Source organism: Nanorana parkeri, unplaced genomic scaffold (genome assembly GCF_000935625.1).
Source record: "Nanorana parkeri isolate BGI_ZX_2015 unplaced genomic scaffold, ASM93562v1 scaffold2598, whole genome shotgun sequence".
Taxonomy (NCBI): Eukaryota; Metazoa; Chordata; class Amphibia; order Anura; family Dicroglossidae; genus Nanorana; species Nanorana parkeri.
Window position 1 is genome coordinate 108,861 of NW_017308866.1, and position 15,974 is coordinate 124,834.

General features: G+C 42.4%; 1 protein-coding gene across 1 annotated transcript in view; it reads left to right on the forward strand.

Annotated features, from left to right (window-relative positions):
• Window positions 1–11,832, forward strand: part of LOC108801987 (extracellular calcium-sensing receptor-like) — a 13,358-nt gene extending 1,526 nt beyond the window's left edge. Inside the window, exons 2-5 of the mRNA XM_018573893.1 lie at window positions 3,629–3,920; window positions 6,450–6,677; window positions 8,672–8,795; window positions 10,925–11,832. Coding sequence (XP_018429395.1) covers window positions 3,629–3,920; window positions 6,450–6,677; window positions 8,672–8,795; window positions 10,925–11,832 — 1,552 coding nt within the window. The remainder of the gene's footprint in view (window positions 1–3,628; window positions 3,921–6,449; window positions 6,678–8,671; window positions 8,796–10,924) is intronic.
• The last annotated feature ends 4,142 nt before the right edge of the window (window positions 11,833–15,974 follow it).

Here is a 15,974-nt window from a genome sequence, read left to right on the forward strand (position 1 = left end):
GACAGGCATGGAAACTTGATGACCAAGTATTTGAAGCATTCTCCATCTCTTGGAAGTGATTTTACGAATTGCTTCATCAATCCCAATTTTATGTGGAGAGGTGGTAGAAGAACTTTATGGGAAGGTACCAAAGTTTCTCGGAGGACATTTTTTTCACTGACTGTTAGCACCCTCGGCTGCCAACTCTTCTTGGTCCAGTGATTTTGTCGGTCTCGACTGTCCCATAGACACAGAAAACAAGGGTATTTGGTATACCCAGCTTGTTGCCCGAGTAGCATGCACGAGACCTTCAAGTCCCCACACACTTGCCAACCATGGTCTTCATATTTAAGTTTACGAAGAACCAATTCCAAGATCTCGTAGGTTTCCTTCAAGTGTACGGAATGACCTACAGGTATGGAAGCGTAAAAACCCTTTTGGAGTAAAACTGCTTTGAGACTTCTTTTTGAAGAATCTATAAAAAGATGCCATTGCTCTGAATCATATTGGATTTTAAATTGACCCATCAGACCTACGACATCGATGCAATAAACCAACTTGTCTTCCTGGGCGAAGTAAGGAACAAACTCCTTTTCACGATGTCTGAACCATGAAGATGACACTCCTGGCAACAATAAATAGAAGGTTTTTTGGGTATTGGGGTGACTAGTGCATGTTTGAGTGGGGTAGGAAAGATTCCAGTAGAGAGGGAAAGATTGAAAATGTGGGTAAGAGAGTCTAGGATAGAGCAAGAGGGTGACCGGAGTAGTTTTGAGGGAACAGGGTCCAGGGGGCAAGTGGTCAGGTGGGTGTCAGAGAGAAGCTTAGTAACCTCCTCTGTGGTGACAGGGTCAAAAGAGGAAAGTAACAAGTGTGATGGAGGATCAGGTACTATAATAAAAGGAGCAGTTGATTGGACAGTGGCGATCTGATCTCGAATGGTATCTATTTTGTTTTTTGAAATGAATGGCAATGTCCTGGGCAGTGAGTGAGTTAGTGGGTGGTGGTGGTGGAGGACATAGTAGAGACTTGAAGGTAGAAAAGAGTTGACGAGGTTTGGATGAGAGGGTGTTAATGAGAGTGACAAAATAAGTCTGTTTGGCAGCACGGAGGGAGGAGTTATATTTTAGGAGGGCAGCTTTGTACAGGTAAAGTCTTGCAGAGACCTAGTTTTCCGCCACAGTCGCTCCAGAGGTGGTGGGAGGAACTTGACTGGCCTGCACAGAGTCCTGACCTCAACCCCATAGAACACCTTTGGGATGAATTAGAGTGGAGACTGCGAGCCCCTCCCCCAACATCAGTACCCGACCTCACAAATGGTCCAACATTCCCATAGACACACTCCTAAACCTTGTGGACGCATTCCCAGAAGAGGCGGAGCTGTTATAGCGGCAAAGGGCGGAACCAACCCAATACTGAACCCTGCGGACTAAGACTGGGATGCCATTAGAGTTCATGTGCGTGTAAAGGCGTCCCAATACTTTTGGCAATATAGTGTATATATATAAAGTTTGTAGGTATGCAGGTTAGTCATGGAATTATTGTTATCCAACATATGCTGACACTGCTAAATGTGGCCTGGGCATCTAGGTATCAATGACCTCTGCTCATGGAATGTTCAAGAATGTTTTTCTTCCAATGTAGTGAGGACGTTCCTGTATTTTCAGATAAAACGCTTCTGTCATAATTGTCTGCTTCTGGTAACATTTTAAAAACAGATTCACCTACAAATGTAACAAAATGATGCAAATAAAATAACTGGAAATGTTATACTAGATTCCTTTATTTATTCTCTTTCTTCTATTCGTATAAAGTCTGATATTATAAGACAAAGAAATAGTTATTTGTAATCATAGTACATCTGTTTCTATATGAAGGAGCCTTTGTCTCTCCTTACACTGGGCTCTATATAAGACAGAGAGAGGATTCAGCTTCATTACATAGAGGGAATCAGACAGACGTTCTCTCTAGCTGTGTGTACTCCCAGATCATGTTCTATCGGGTTATAGTGACATACCCGGATCTCCTTGCTGTTGTATTTACAGCGACATCTCGGAGACAGATTGGACTGCTTTGTGTGATTCTTCTGTATGTGACACTTTGTACAGCTGACACCAAAAACTCAGGACCGGCGTCAGCCTGCAATCTATACTCAGCCAATGTATACGAAAACTATGAGTATTATCAGGACGGTGACATTATACTCGGAGGGATCTTCACTGTCAATAGTCTTTTAAAAGGATTGTACTATGAGGTTCTAAATCTCCCCAAATTTATGTTTCTCATGTACTGTATGAAGTGAGTATCCTGTCTTATATTCTAGAGACAACAAAAATCATTAGAATATTTCTATTAAAAGGAGATCTATGGGGCGAGTGATTTTCACTCATCCTCATAGTTCGAGCCGACGTGTGACAATGAAACTATCACACGTCGGCTCAATAGATCAGGAACACATACCGTCGCTCGCTCACTTCTCGATCCTGTCCCTGCAGTGAGCCGTGACTGCCACTCACGGCTCCCTGCAGGGATCCCCCCCCGAACCTCCAGCGCTGACTGGGGGAACGGATGGGGGCGGGTACAGCTGGCACTGCCTCTAGATAGGCAGAGCCATCTGTCAATCACACAGCTGGGTGGATCTCAACAGTGATGTCGGGGTCCGTCCCGGCTGCGGCGGTCTCAGACTACTGTGAGCTGTAGCGGGAGGTCGCTAGTTTATTTCCTCCCGTGACCCTGAGGAGAGCTATGGAGAAAAACACTGAATGAGGAAAAATAGAGCAGATTGCTCTCAACACTACAAGTGTATCGAATGCATTGTATTTTGACAGCGACCGCCAGCTGCTATCAGAATACCCGACCAGAGGCAGCTAGCTCAGTGGCTGCCGGCTCCTATTGTACAAAGATTTTCTGACCGGCTCCTTCGATCAGCGGCACACACTCAGTGGTGTAGCGAGGGGGGGGGCAGAAGGAGACACGTGACCCCCCAGGCACCGTTCTGAAGAGGCGCCAGGACATGGAGTGTTCCGGGTGTGCTCCCGAGCACAACACCTTGCATTTCTAAGTCCAGAGTCCAGTGCATTCCTATGTCCAGGGTCCAGTGTGTTCCTATGTCCGGATTCCAGTGCGGCCCTATAAATATATACAGTTTGTTTGTTTGTACTTTTGTGTGCACGCCCTAATGAAATAGGCTGCGCAAACCTATGCAACGGGTAGGGATTTTTTTTCTACATTTGCTTCAGGCAAGCAGGGCTAAATGTAGAGCAGGGAGAAATATACCGAAGACAACATTGGACATACACAAATTATTTATATAACATGCTTGTTGGATGCCTTAAAGCTGTATGAGGTGTTACAGTACATATGGCATGGACACTGTCAGGCAAAGCACACACACTGGGGACACATATTTGGCTGATTTTTTTTTCTTTTACAATTAGCTCACATTTATCAACTTATATGGCGTGCATACAACAGAAGCACCTCAATCTGATTCACATCAGCTAACAAAGGCCTTTATCAGTTAGCTTTTGCAGCAATGCATACATCAAATGGTAAAATTTAATAACATTGAATAAAACTAATTGAAAAAAAATTCCTCGGCGCTCTGATAATTAATATAAAACCACTAAGTGGGTTTTGTTTTTTTCAGTCCTCAGCCACATTTTTATAAGAATTTGTTGGTTTTCTTTTTTGCCATTGATGAAATTAACAAGAACCCTACAATGTTACTAAACATTACTCTCGGATATCACCTGTATGACTCCTGTGGGGAAAACAGGAAGGCTTTAATAAACACATTAGAGATTTTATCTGGACCGGGAAAGACGTTCCCAAACTACTCCTGCAGAGGAGGTAAAGAAATACTGGGCTTCATTGGAGACCAGAGCTCTGGGACCACTGCCACAATAGCACAGATATTGGCCATGTATCACTATGTACAGGTGAGTAAAAGCTTTTTTATGTCAAAATTTAAGCTGATTTAGGGAACACAGTTCACATTGTGAGCAGGACTAAATGTCATCCTGGCATACAATGTCAACACCCAGCTGTCCCACCAGGTAACATTCCGGAATTTCTGATATTCTCATTAAAACCTACCTCATTTACCTAAACAACTTAAATTACATAATGTACATAAAAAATAAGCACCCATACACAAGGAAAAGGACATAGGGGGGATTTTTGTTAACTTTTTTTTTGCACTTGCTGCAATTTTTTTACATTTTTTTAAATTCTTTACTTTATAATTTGACTTATTTTCGGCATTGAAGTGACATTAAAGTCAAAGATATTTTTCCCTCCACCCAATGTTAATTAAAGCACTTACCTTAAATTATTTTTCTTAATCCGGTCTTCTTCTTCTCCTTTCCTGTCGTTTCCATCTGTCCCTCCAGCGCTGCTGCGGGTCTCCGATCCAGTGCTGACTCCTCTGTGCTTGCTGGCACTTCCTGTCCCACGGTGTCTGCATGCGGGTGCACGCGTCCATAGACTTACCTTGTGTCTCTCCTCGTATGCCGGCCCGCAAAATCCGAACTGCGCATGCGCCCGGCCCAAAATTTTCACATTTTTGGACGGGAGCGCGCGGAGAAGACACAGGTAAGTTTAAACCACATTTAAAGCTTTTTTTTACACTTTTTTTGCATATATCTACTGCTCGCTAGCCTCATATATATATATATATATATATGTAAAAACACCAGAGGGTTTAATAACCCTTTAAGAAGCTTTTTTTGCCAAAAGAAATGTAAAGAATCTCCTTTGTCATACAAATGCTAATAAACAGCCAGATTTTTTTCCTTTTTTTTGCTTTCTTATGATTTAATGTGGAGTGTGACGTGCCATTGTTTACCAAAGACCTGTCCCAACACAAAGACAAAACTGTGTCCTACAGCAATCGGGTCTTTTTAAAGCTAAGAGTGTAAAGTACTCTGCTATCCGGACACAATGTGATAGAACCTGTAATATTATATTAGAAATCATCACAGATTACAAGACACGTCTGCTGAAAGCTGGAATGTCATGTTCTCCTAGCCAGCTACACCATGTTATTATGTATCATTCTGCATTCTGTTCTTGTATGATAGATCAGTTATGGAGCAACCAACCTATCACTGAAGGACAAGACTGTTTTTCCGACCCTGTTCCGGATGGTTCAAAATGATTTGGTCATTTATTCTAACTTGGCTCAAATGCTGAAGAACTTTGGATGGAACTGGATAGGAATTATTTCATCTGATGATGACAGCGGGAGAGAAGAGTTTATGGTTTTAACTAAAGTCATGACTCTCTATAAAATTTGCATTGCTTTTCATTTAAGAGCACATGGCCACGCAGAGGAGGTTTCACTTACTAATAGATGGAATGAAGATTCTTTGAAAAAACCATCTGTCAATGTCATTGTACTATGCGGGACGTTGTTTGATTTTGCGATTGACGTTTTACCTTTTATAAGAGGTTATATAGATGACAGAACAGTGATCCTTAGCCCTACTTGGGCGACAAGCATTGCTCTCATTGATAAACACCCAGAAATATATAATTGTAGCTTGTCCTTTGGAGCCAAGTCCAGCAGAATCTCAGAACTTAGTGACTTTGTAAATAAATTCCAACCACATAAGAAGCCACAAGATGTGTTACTGGAAGAGCTGTGGATAAAAGAATTAGGTTGTTCTTCTGTAAATAAGCAAAAAAATCTTTACTTTAAACATTTATATAATACTTCACTTCATGACTGCAATGGCACAGAACATATTACGGACATCCCACACTTCCTGCATGGCGGAAACGCCCACCTAGTGTATCTCGCGGTTTACTCTATGGCTGCTGCCTTACATGATATGCTTGTATTCATGAAGACACAATCTTCTGGAAGCCACTTATATAACTTTAAACACCAGGCGAGTGCAGCTCACATTAATATTAACATATTTAAACCATAGATGTGGTGATTGCATTTGTTTTTTTTCCACCTATATTTTCACCTGGTAATCCATTGAATAACACACTTTGAATACAATCATATAACAAGTACAATTTATAGGAATACACATAGTATCAAATGTATGCCAAATGGTAATTTTACCAAATATACAAATACTTTCATCAAAAAAAAAAAAAACATTAAAAACTTTAGCATGGATCTATTCAAACAAAGCATAAGATCTACTAAATGTAACAAAGAGCACGGCGTTAAATTTCTTCAAAACCACAAAGTGAATACAAATAATTTTGACTATAAGGGTATTTACTAGAAAACAGACCTGTTGCTGTTCATATAACATTGGAATGTTAGGTTGTGTAGACTTTATTGTAGTTGTTTAATCTTAGTATAACAGGCATACTGAGAAGACGGAGTAGTGGTGGCACAGCTAGTGATGGGGTGGAATGAGTTCAGCCCTCCAGAAACACCTGAGGTCCATGGCTCAATAAAGATCCATTATAGTTTCAGCTAAACTTTTGTCTTTCTGCAGAATTTGCTCCGATATATAAAAGCTGCGCGCTACTTCTCAGAAAACATTTTACAAAACTACTTTAATGAAGACGGAGAATTTGTTACGCAATATGTTATCCAAAACCATTTATTACTCAACAAAACTTTACTCACAAATGATGTCGGATTATTTGAGCAATATACTTCCGGTGATCAGAATATTTTAATCAATGCGAGTTTAATAAAATGGAAGAATGACCAGAAAGAGGTAAGATTAAGGAGGACATGTACTGTGAAAGCTGCACCCAGAGAAGGCAAGCAGAGGGCAGAGGACTAGTCACCAGCAGGGATTATCTTTCTATGAAGAGCTGAACAAAGTGGCCATATTTAGCCAGTTTTCCCCTCACAAACTTCCAGCCAATATTTGTAAACAAACCAGCCGGGCATTCTTGGTGACCCTCATTGACCAAATATATCCATTACCATACTTGATCAATGTCATCTCCCAGAGTTCTGGTTTGTTTACATAGTGGAAGGGGGGCTTCCAGTTTCTGATGAGTCCCCCTTGCAAACTCCCACATCCCCCTTAGCGAACAGGTTGTGGGGATGAGGCCCTTGTTCCCACAACATGGGGACAATTTAGTTTGCAAGGGAGGGGAAACTTTGCCAACTCCACACCCCTTGCTAGGTTCTCTCTCAATGTTGAAGGCCTGGTATAGTTCATGGGGCAGGGTGCACATTTGCTATCTTCAGTTTGCTGGCCCCCAAGGCTCCATGCCTAAATAAAGGTCTGATTCAAATTTTAGGTGGAATACCTCGTGGCATTTTTTTCCTTTTACTTTATATGTAATGTACCTTCAAAAATGAGGTGGGGTTTCCCTTAAAATTCATATCAGACCTTTATTCAAACATGCAGGCTAGATGTTCAGGAAAGGAGGCACAGCCCTAAACCATACCAGACCACTTGTCCTCCACATTGGGAAAGTACCTTGCAAGGGGTAGAAGGTGCCAAAGCCTTTTCCCCCCTTGAACTCATCTTGTCCCACAAACGGGATCTGGGGATGGGAGAACTATCAGAATTTAGACCCCTCCAGATATCTGCCTGCCTAAGAGGCTTGAGTACAAGGTAACGCTTGTTGTGTTCTCCCACAAAAAAGCAAATCCACAAAAACATCTACACTGCGAGCATTTATTTGAAAACAGGAAGTAAACAATGTCCTTCAATGTAAATCCAATCACATGGTCCAGCAATGACCCGCTGCTCAATGATGTTGACCCATCAACATGACACTCCCACCTCCCCATTATGTTCATCTGATTCGCTAACACTACAAAATGACAGATCTCGGCTGCTGTGTGTACACAAACTGGACCGGGATCCCGGATGATGTCCTTGACGAAAAAGGGTCATGCCGTGTTCTATCTATTTATAGGACACAGCATGACCATTTTTCGTCAAGCAAAACAAACGACAAACGCACTCAACAACTTGTCACCAGTTATACAGTAAGGTGCACACGAAATGGGCTTTGAACAGTAAAACAGTAAAACAGTAGAAAGGCATCATGGCACACTCACAAACCAGCATGTAAAACAACTTGTCTCACCACTGAGGTTAATAACAGAGGTTTGGATACACGTCTTCTGCAGAAAATTTGAAAGCCGCACTGCCGCGCCAAGGCACCTCTTATAGGTTTGATTTGAAATCTTCTGCCCTCATGTGCTCCAAGATGGAGACTCTCATAGTTTAGAGTTAGGACCGCACTATAAGAGGTGCCTTGGCGCGGCAGTGCGGCTTTCAAATTTTCTGCAGAAGACGTGTATCCAAACCTCTGTTATTAATCTTAGTGGTGAGACAAGTTGTTTTACATGCTGGTTTGTGAGTGTGCCATGATGCCTTTCTACTGTTTCATTTTTCGTCAAGGACATCATTCGGGATCCCGGTCCAGTTTGTATACACTCAGCAGCCGAGATCTGTCATTTAGTAGTGTTAGCGAACAGGAAGTTAAATCATTTTTTTCTTAGACAGTTTTCACTAGAACAAGTGTCCCCATTGGAAGATTTCCTCTCTATTCCTCTTCTGGTGAAAGCTGAAAGATTTCTGATTACTTCCAGTGCCTGTGACAATGGTTTCCAGGGGCAAACAGAGACCGTGTTCAAAAATATACGTCTATCTTATTTTAATGATGTAAATGAATGAAATAAATTATCACTTAAACATTTTATCTGAAGGTTTTGTAACAAAAAAATGTTCACATCTAGATCCCGAGATCGCAGTGTTCTGAGGACTGTTTACCTGGAAACAGACAAGTGCCGAGCTCAGATACATTTGAATGTTGTTATGGTTGTGTGCCATGCTCAGAAGGAGAGATGTCCAATGTAACAGGTGCATTTTATTATAACTTTTAAAGACTTTTGTTAGTGGTACAAATGATGTTAAATATATTGCAAGCGTGATCTGCTATATTTTATCTTTTAAGGCTGTGAACTATATATTAGTGTTATATTATGTTTGATAATGTCACGGGTCACTCCTCTTCTCTAATGGCTGTTAGCAGTCCTTATACGTGGACAATGTGACACTCACATAATAAGGAGTGCTGGGAGCCACAGACGTACACCCTCAGGGGGAATATCCCTGATGGCTAGGGCTCACAGGAATGGTGACCTGGACTTCCTTCAGATGGACTAGGTGCGATATTTTCCATTATATTATTTTTTTTTAAATGATAGCCGTCAGTCTGTAGTTCCACATTAGCACACCAACATTGTAACTCATCTAATAGAGGAAGATAACAATAAACTTACTAGATGAAGCCAAACATGTTCACTCAGCAACCATTATATACACAGAGATAACAATTTTGACTTTATCCGCTGACTATATTATTTTACATAGTTGTAGGCACCGGATGTAATACACAAGCCCACAAAAACTGTATCAAAGTATACAGGGCATGTGTAGTATTCCCCCTCATTCTGCCCAGATGCTAATCCCCCAGCGTCCTCACCAAGCAGTGTGAAACTGACGGTAGATGTTACTGTGTAAGAAAAACAGGTGTCATAGCTGCTGCTGTGAAAAAAAGATTGTCTGATAAAGTAACATTGTTTATAAACATTGATCAGAGGCAGATAGAGAGATACAAAGTAACATTGTTTATAAACATTGATCAGAGGGAGATAGAGAGATACAAAGTAAGATTGTTTATAAACATTGATCAGAGGGAGATAGAGAGATACAAAGTAACATTGTTTATAAACATTGATCAGAGGGAAATAGAGAGATACAAAGTAACATTGTTTATAAACATTGATCAGAGGGAGATAGAGAGATACAAAGTAAGATTGTTTATAAACATTGATCAGAGGGAGATAGAGAGATACAAAGTAAGATTGTTTATAAACATTGATCAGAGGGAGATAGAGAGATACAAAGTAACATTGTTTATAAACATTGATCAGAGGGAGATAGAGAGATACAAAGTAACATTGTTTATTAACATTGATCAGAGGGAGATAGAGAGATACAAAGTAACATTGTTTATAAACATTATTCAGGCTGGAGATAGATACAAAGTAACATTGCATTACATTTGAAGGACTCTGCCGAATTCAAAGAGAATATGATAGAAGGCTCGGGATTGGACGGAAGTGACCATGGCTTTGGGAAAGTAAAAAGGCCATGGAGAAAGGGCTTGTTTTTAATCCAGTGATTAGTTAAAGGGGGGGGAGAAGGAGAGGGGATGGGGGGAGGGGGCAGTATTATCCCAGGGATGGGATTTTAGGATGCATTGAGACAGCACTACCGTCTACCTATAGCCAGTCCAAACCTGCCTTTTCTACACATAACACCAAAACGTCATGCATGCGATAATCTGCTATAGGCAGCCCAAGAAACCGTATCAAAAATATAAAAGTTACTCCACTGTTCTATACTACTGGAGAGTAGGGATGAGCTATAAGTTTGTTTTGAATGCAGATTTGGACCAAACTTTGCTTGTTAAGGCATTTATCTGATAGCCAAACACCATGCGGTATACAATAGTGGTATTTCCACCATTTTTATATATGACAGCTTCCTGCTGTCAATGGTTGCTAGGGAAGTGATAGGAAGCAGCATCATTTCCTTGATTTGGTACATGTCCTCCAGGGTACTGCTCAGTCCAGGCATGACCTTTGTTAGGTAATCCCTTACCTACAAAATGCCCACTGATGATTTATAAGATTTCTCTCCCTTTAACTTCAATGGGGTTCAGATTCAGCATCGAATTCAAGTTCACCAAACCCTCCCTGAACCTCTCACTGACTGTTGCATGTGTATAGGATATGATATTATCAGATTGATGTTTTTTCACATAAAAAAATGGGTGGACCTCTACAATTGTTTTCCAGTACACTTTCTAATCTATGTACATTTTAAATATTGGGATGTACATCTGATATTGGTATAATAGCATTTCAGTCTTGGATATGGTTATCAAGATAAAGTATCCTCCCTCCCTGTTATTTTTTTAGGAAGTGAGAACTGCATGAAGTGTCCAGACCACGAGTGGCCAAATGAGAACAAAACTCGGTGTGATTCCAAGCTGATAGAGTTTTTGTCTTATACTGATGATTACCTGTCTTTATCTTTTATTGCTATCACTTTGTTCTTTTGCATTTTTACTTTTTTAATAATGGGTATATTTATTTCTTATGGTGATACCCCCATTGTGAGGGCAAACAACAAGAGCCTCAGCTTTGTCCTTCTGGTCACCATCTCATTGGGTTTCCTCTGCGTCTTCTTGTTCTTGGGTCGCCCCATGGATACAACCTGCAGGCTACGCCAAGTGTCTTTCGGAATTCTTTTTACCATCGCGGTCTCCTGTGTATTGGCCAAGACTGTAATGGTTTGGCTTGCTTTCAAAGCCACCAAACCGGGCAGTGTGTGGAAACAGTGGGTTGGAGTAAAAGTGCCCAATTTGATTGTCTTCATCTGCTCATCATTCCAAGTTGTCATCTGCATTGTATGGCTGGCGATCTCTCCCCCCTTCCAAGAGCTGGACACACGCTCCTACCACACAAAGGTCATCGTTCAGTGTAATGAAGGGTCAGTCTTTGGGTTCTACTCTGTCCTGGGATATATGGGGATCCTGGCTGCTGTCAGTTTTATTACAGCTTTTCTAGCGAGGACATTACCGGACAGTTTTAATGAAGCCAAGTACATCACCTTCAGCATGCTGGTGTTCTGCAGTGTCTGGATTGCCATGATCCCGGCCTATCTGAGCACCAAAGGGAAATATGTAGCGGCTGTGGAGATTTTTGCTATACTGACCTCGAATGCCGGACTTCTATTTTGTATATTTCTTCCAAAATGCTACATAATTCTCTGTCACCCCAATTTAAATTCAAAGAAGCATTTGCTTGACAACAGAAGCAAATAATTTTTTTGTACGGTATCATTAAAAATGTGAACCTCCATGAATAATGAAATACTTTTTTACTGATACCCCAAGCATATATTGGTAAAAAAAAAAAGTTTGATAAAAATAAACTTTAATAAATTAAAAGTTACCTCTGCTCCACCTTCTGATGGGAAGTGCAGGTGACATCATCGTGCCTCACCGCTGCCTTTATATTTAACATGAATTATTAAGCAGATATGTATTTAGGGGAGTATCATGGAAGGTTGCTTTAAGGCTTAACGCAACAAATGATGCCCATGTAGAACTTTACAGAATACTTTACTTTATTTTAACTCAATGTATGTTTTTTGTTTCAAAGAAATTAAACATTTTCTACATGGATATCTTCATTGATTTTAAAGAAAAAATGTTTTAAATACAAAAAGTTATCAAAAAGGAATAAAACCCTACAGAATATAGATATTGATATGCACGCACATGTGCACCCAGAGAGAACTAGCTATGGTTTGTGATAAGATCTAAATAAGTGATACGTCCATCTCCAGGAACATTGTCATTATGAAATCATATGGATGATGCATGGTCCCGGGCAGCTGATAATGATGTCTCCAAACATGAAGTCTTTCTTCTCTTTAAGAAAAGGCAAAATGATGTCCTCACCTCTTATTCCATTTCCAAAACTAAGTGTGTAATTACAAATAAGGAATACCCATTGGCTTCAAGATCCATTGTCTGCTAGCCATAGACTTCTATGGGGATGCTAGACAGAGCCAGCCCTTCTACCAGCTCCTTAGATGTCTTTGGGCCCAGACTGTGCATGTGCGGACAATGGATCAGGAGGAATGTAAACAATGCCATGGGCCTCAGAGTGAGCCCTAGATAAGTGTTTTGCGATTTAAGGGGAAGTGGACTACACCTGCTTAGGGGAAAGAGGGGAAAGGGCTCATTTACATAGCTGTATGCCGATCCCGCTGTACTATTTCCAAAACCGGTGCACTGTGGTGTCAGTTACAAGGTTTAGAGCCTCAGATATGCACAGTTTCTAAAGACACACATGAAAAGTGAAGTTAGTTGCACCAAAGTACAGGAAGTTACCTCACAGTTTGTACAGTTACATTGATGTCACATCAATGTCAGCAGAAATACCCCCAAATGCCACTTCTGACCAGACGGGGTGGATTTGTTTTCTCACAGACCAGGGCCCACAGTGCTATTTCTCCTTCCTGTAAACTTTTCCACCCTCATCCAGACTTCCTGTTCTACCAGGCCAAAGCTGCTGCAAAGAATCGCCCAACTGTGTTTCTTCCTCTTATGCTTCTAAGAAGGGGCGTAACTAGAAATCACAGGGCCCCATAGCAAAATTTTGATCAATATCAGTAGCCGACAATTCAGCTGGAGCCGCTACCCTCTCCCATTATTCCAAATCTCTCACCCGATCCTGGGGCTGCATCTTCTGGAACAGGACTTTTTTACTCCAAAACATAGTGTAACAGGCTTCGAGTGCAGTTGAGGCAAGCCTTAGCAGATTGAGGTTTAAGCACTGCCCTAATGGATGAAACATTCTGAGTATTATATTACTCTTCAATCGAGGCCGCAGCCGGTGTAAATGTGATGACATCATCCTTCTCCTGATCCCCGCAGCCAAGTCTACACAGAACACTCAGGGAAGCATACCGTGTTTCCCCCGAAAGTAAGACCTACCCCGAAAATAAGACCTAGCGCTATCTTCAGGGATTTCTGTAATATAAGACCTAACCCGGAAATAAGACCTAGTTCGGTGGTAGGTCTTATATTACAGAAATCCTTGAAGATAGCGCTAGGTCTTATTTTCGGGGTAGCTGCACATATAACTGAATTTTAAATGTCAAGACCGGCCGCAGCTCCCGCCCCCGCTGAGGGCTACAGACAGCTAGTCAGCAGATTTCTTCCAGTGGTCTCCCAAGAGAGGTATCAGGCCTCTTGCGAGGATCCAACTTCTACCTAGCCTCACCTCCTTCCAGCAGAGTCACTCTACCTGGCACTCCATCTTGGGTCAGTTTTTCCCTCACAGACAGGACAGCTTCAGGCCAGTGGCGTAACAATCACCATAGCGACCCAGGCGGCCACTATGGGGCCCGAGGCACGGCGGGGCACAGGCTGTAATTTCAGCCCTCCATTTCCAAGCACATGCAGATCTACCCTTAGGCAGCCAGCCTAGCTACACCAGATTCAACAACACATCCTATCTAAGACAGGAGCCTGTGGGAAAGAGACACTCACAATGTAAGCCCCACATATTCATGACTTCCCCAGCATGTAACACCAGCAAAAAAACTCCTAGAGATTGGTCAGGGCGACACAAATATTAATTCAGCATCACTGTATCTTGCTGCTCAGGGTCACACTTCAGAAGCAGACAGAAGCAAACATTAACACTGAGCTTAGGGGAGACCAAATGAACACAGAACTATTAAATCAGCATAGACTACCCAGGGCTGTAGCTACCATGGGGCGAGTGAGGCACTTGCCTCAGGCGCCCCTGAGAGGGGGCACAGCCAGGGCGGCCTGGCTGCGCCCCCTTGCCCCTGTTGCCATGGCGAGCACAGGGCGCCAGGCAGCCAACACAGCCGCGGCTCAGAAGGGAGAAGAGGAGCGGCACAGGCTCCCGCTTCTCCTCGGATACCCGCTGCTCTTCCCTGCCTGTATGGGCAGAGGACTCAATCTCTTTTTCTTTTCTTACTTTTTCCCCAACAGTAAAAAAAATAATAATAAAAAAGAAATTTAAAAAAGAAACAACTCCCCCCCTCACACACACACACACACACTCATGCACACATATTACTAGACATGTGCAAAGACTAAAAATTTGTTTCAGATGAAATGAACGGGGGCAAAATGTTTTCATTGGTTTCGTCAAACTAAACACATTTTTATGCTATTATCACGTACCTGGTAGGAAGCCGAGTTGTGAAGAGGCCTCCTTTGCAGCACAAGTTCCACACCCCTGAATGTGGAGACAGGAGGTGGGGGAACCGCGGGCAGCACCGGTGCCGGAAGATGCAGGCCACTGGTCCTAGAGGCCCGTCTTCAGTGAAGCAGGAGTCCAGTGTTGATGCGGCTGGAGCAGAGCGGAGTCGGGCAAGCCAGGGTCAGCAACAATCGGGCGGCAAGTTACACAAGGAGCAGGCAAAGGAGAATCCAGGGACAAGCAGAAGTCGCAGGCAGGCGGCAGTCAGGCAAGGTCAAGGAATCCGGTCGATAATAATACGATAACAGGCAGGGTACAAAACACACACACTAAGCTGAAAGACCACTCAGCAATGATTCTGGGAGTTGGGCCAGCTTAAATAGGATCATCCCCAGACAGAGCGAGTCATTTCCTGTGCGCCATGTGAGCACGTTTTTCGCGCATCCGGCTACCGCTTGCGCGTGCGCAATAGCTGCCGTTTCCAGCAAATGTGGTGAACATGCCTATGCGCATGCGCAGTCCTACCTCCGCTGCCAGACATGGTCTTACAGCTATTTTGGATTTGGCCGTCAGCGCATTCTGCGCATGTGTGCCACCATCCTGGAGGCGGGGTGCGTGGCGTCACATACCGCACACGTCTGTTAGGGAGCACAATTTTCTGTTCTGGCCTCGGGTCCAAAAGGAGCTGGCTACGGCTCTGAGACTACCTACAGTGTAGCAGAACAAAGTTTCAGGATTCACCCTGCTTAGTGCAAAGTGGCCGCATGGGGGACTCCCTTCTCAAAATGTCTCTTCGGTGTTTTCTTCTATACATTATACTTCCACCTGTGGCTTATGCTTTCAAATGTCAGACAAAATATTTCAGGTCACAAAATCAACCGTCCCTTACTTGAACACTGATGGTCCTTCTTCTTCTTGTGCACTTCCTTTCCTGATGGGATTTCTGTCAATTTCTGAAAATAGTTTTCATTTTTTGGGTTTGGATAATGAGTTAGGGGGTCATTTTGGGATGGGGGTCCTTTTTTTTTCCCTCTAGAAGGATATTGTTTGTCCCTACTATGATTTTGGAACTGACACCTGTGGGTACTTATTCATTTAATTGTATTAGATTTCCACGGCGCACTCAGTATAGGAGCATTTTGGTCTCGTTACATTCCATCTCATAGTTCTGTGAGTATTTATGAGCGTATTACAGAAGGGAATTCATTTTGTT